This window comes from Cryptomeria japonica, chromosome 5 (genome assembly GCF_030272615.1).
Source record: "Cryptomeria japonica chromosome 5, Sugi_1.0, whole genome shotgun sequence".
NCBI lineage: Eukaryota > Viridiplantae > Streptophyta > Pinopsida > Cupressales > Cupressaceae > Cryptomeria > Cryptomeria japonica.
In genome coordinates this window covers 834,096,636-834,100,136 of record NC_081409.1, presented here as the reverse complement: position 1 = coordinate 834,100,136, position 3,501 = coordinate 834,096,636, and the positions used below count along the sequence as shown (strand labels likewise).

Genomic DNA, 3,501 nt, shown 5'->3' with positions numbered 1-3,501 from the left:
CTTTGTCTTGTTAAATTTATTGACATTGAAAATCAAACATTTCACATCGTTGATTCCTTATAAATAAAAAATTTAAATAAAAATGACATTAAAAATCAAGCCTTTTACATTATTGATTCCTTATCAAGAAGATCATCGCTTAGATGGTGATAAAATCTGAAGGTTGATTACTCTTTCTCTTCTCAAATTTGTTGACTTTGAAAATCAAACATTTCACATCGTTGATTCTTTATCAAAAAGAATTTAAATAAAGATGACATTAAAAAAATCAAGCATTCACCATTTTTTATTACTTATCAAGAAGAAAATTGGTTAGATAACAATAAAATTTAAAGGTTGCTTATTCTTTGTCTTCTCAAATTTAATGACACTGAAAATAAAACATTTCACGTTGTTGATTTCTTATCCACAAGAAAATTAAATAAAAATGACATTAAAAATCAAACCTTTTACATCATTGATTCCTTATCAAGAAGAACATTGGTTAGATGATGTTAAAATTTGAAGATTGATTACTCTTTCTCTTTTCAAATTTATTTACATCGAAAATCAATCATTCAACATCATTGATTATTTATCAACCAAAAAAAAAACTGATTAAAAAATTTAAAGGTGGCTTACGAATTTGGGATTGAAAGTCGAGCATTCCAACCGTTGATTCCTTTGTGAAGGAGAAAATTACGCATCGTAAGTAATACGAGAGGTCTACTTCGTCGAGCAAGAAGAAAAACCAAGGTAAGTTCAAATCATATAACAGTGTGTCGTGGGTTTTCTTGACCAATTGATGGTCGGTGGGCGTATATCGACTAATCTAATATTAAGGGGTCAATCGACTGCATTGTCACGACTGAGGATTACACGCCACGTTAAACTAATTTAATATTAAAATTTGACTGAACTGGCCCCTTTGAGATTGCCCTACTCATATAGCTTAATTGTTGTTATCCAGTCGCACAAGAGACGAATTGAGATGGCTAATCTCCACAGAATTCAGTTCGCCCGATTATTTATCATGTGTATTAGTGTGTCGTCTTCTTTCACTCATGAGACCGATGCAGAAGCAGTTAGCTTTCACTTCCCTCCCAGTATAAATATCCATATCGATCAGTCGGCAGATACTTTCCTTGGTAAGGATCGGATAGAGCTTACTGCCAATCATTTAAATGGCAGAATGAAACGGGGCCATGGATGGGCAACTTATAATAAGTTGATTCCAGTATGGGATAATTCTTCTAAGGCTTTGGCGAATTTTTCTACCCATTTTCAGTTCGCCATCTCTAACATCAATGATAATAAGCTCACTGGGGATGGACTCACTTTCTTCCTGGCGCCTTCTGGACTGCAATTCTCGGACAACACTTCTGGAGAATGGCTTGGCCTGTTTGAAGCTGCAAGAGATGGAAATGCATCGAATCAAATTGTTGCGGTGGAGTTCGACACATTCAAGAATCTTCCTTACGATCCGGATGATAACCATGTGGGAATTGATTTCGACGGCAGGAAATCCAAGAAAACCGTTTCAGTATATGATCTTTACAACAAAACGTCTCTCAAGAACGGAGAAAAATGGGACGCCTGGGTGGATTATGATGGTAACAAGGAGAAGCTTGAAGTGTTTCTTTTATTTAACCCTAATGGCACTAGGGCTTCTAAACCTACAAGATCAGTCTTGTGCTACGATATAGATCTGCGTCGGTTTCTTCCGCAGAACGTCCAGGTTGGCTTTTCAGCATCCAGTGGAAACTCAATTCAGACTCACACAGTATACAGTTGGAATTTTTCATGTCAATATTCGTGGGAGATTTCAGCCCCAGACGTGAATATTTCTGACCCAGGTCCAATTAGAAGAAAGAAATCTTCTGCAAATATAATATTGAGATCTGCCTTGCCCTCTTTCGTTGCTATATGCTGTTTTTTCTTTGCTGGGAGGTGTTGTTCCATGAGGACAAGAAAACGCAAGCGCGGTGGTGTTGAGGAGAGCGATGAGGAGTTCAACAAATTGCTTCGCGACGCAGCCCAATCTGCTCAGGAGTTTCCATATGCTGACATCGGGGCCGCTACGAACAACTTCAGCGACCACGAAATGATTGGTGTTGGCGGCTTCGGATGTGTGTATAGAGGCACAATGCCTGGCACAAACGAAGCTGTGGCAATTAAGAGAATATCTCCGTCCTCAAAGCAGGGTAAACGTGAGTACATAACAGAAATCAGTATAAACAGTAAGCTCACTCATCATAATGTTGTGAAGTTTTTGGGATGGTCCCATCGAAAGGGCGACTTGCTTCTGGTTTACGAGTTACTCGCAAACGGAAGTCTGGACAAATATATTTATGAAAATCCAGAAGCTCCGCTGGATTGGGATCGAAGATACAGCATAGCCTGTGATGTAGCTTCAGCTCTGGTTTACCTTCACGAGGATCGGCATGAGAGCGTTCTACACAGAGATATCAAAGCGAGCAATGTGATGCTGGATTCAAATTTCAAGGCGAAGCTGGGTGATTTTGGGCTTGCCAGAACCGTGGAACGCGAAAATGGAGGACATACGACCACTGCAGCGGGTACAATTGGGTATATAGCGCCTGAGTTCGTAGCAACGGGAATGGCCACCCGAGAGATGGACGTGTTCAGCTTTGGAGCCCTGAGTCTTGAAATTGCCTGTGGAAGACGACCGGCAGATTGGAGCTTGATTGATCACAATTGCAGAGTGGTGGAATGGGTCTGGCAGTTGCATGGACAGCACAGAATTCTTGATGCAGCAGATGAGAAACTGGGTGGAAGTTTCAATGATCACGAAATGGAACGGCTTCTGAAAATGGGATTATTGTGCTCTCATCCGGATCCGCATTCCAGACCGAGTATGGAGAATGTGGTGGGTATATTGAAAAGAGGAGCTGAGTTACCTCATGTTCCTCTCAAGTTCCCTGTAGCTGTGTATGGTGACCATGATCCTCCTCATACACCGTCTCCATCTTCATTCTGGACCTTGAACGGAATTGCTAGCACAGTAATCTCAATTCCATCCAAAGTGAATGCAACTGTCTAGTAGCTTCCGCTGAATGCCTCTCTTCATTCGGTAATATCTCATTCCAATTCTAATTGACCAAATTAGGTTAGGTTTACTCGGGCTGTTAGATTTTTTATTATAAATTATATAATATCTATGTGATTGTAAATGGTTTGTAAATTCAGATGTAAGATAGATAGATCGGTCCAGGCTTATGCCTTCGGTGTATGTAAGATTCAGTAAATTGTAGCCGTCTACAGACTCAACGCATAAGATTTGACAAGTATGTGAATTTATTTTTAAAAGTGTTCTTTAATTAGGTGTTAAATAATTTGTTTATGTAATGCTAATTGATTTTTTTTTATGTTAAGCAAATATAAATGTTTTGGAATAGAACAAATTAAAATATTGTTGATAATAATAATTAAAGGAGTAGTAAATATTTATAATTTTGGTTTTCTTTTTTAAATTCTAATAGTTAAAATTTAAAGAAAATT

The 3,501-nt window shown here is 38.5% G+C and overlaps 1 protein-coding gene across 1 annotated transcript; it reads left to right on the top strand.

Annotated features, from left to right (window-relative positions):
* Window positions 1-970: 970 nt before the first annotated feature.
* On the top strand, window positions 971-3,043 carry LOC131052686 (L-type lectin-domain containing receptor kinase IX.1-like). The gene has a single exon (XM_059221067.1). The coding sequence runs from the start codon at window positions 971-973 to the stop codon at window positions 3,041-3,043; it is 2,073 nt and encodes a 690-aa protein (XP_059077050.1).
* Window positions 3,044-3,501: the final 458 nt, after the last annotated feature.

What these genes read in the sequence shown, in the direction of transcription:
- LOC131052686 (XM_059221067.1), top strand. Translation starts at nt 971, where the DNA reads ATGGCTAATCTCCACAGAATTCAGTTCGCCCGATTATTTATCATGTGT.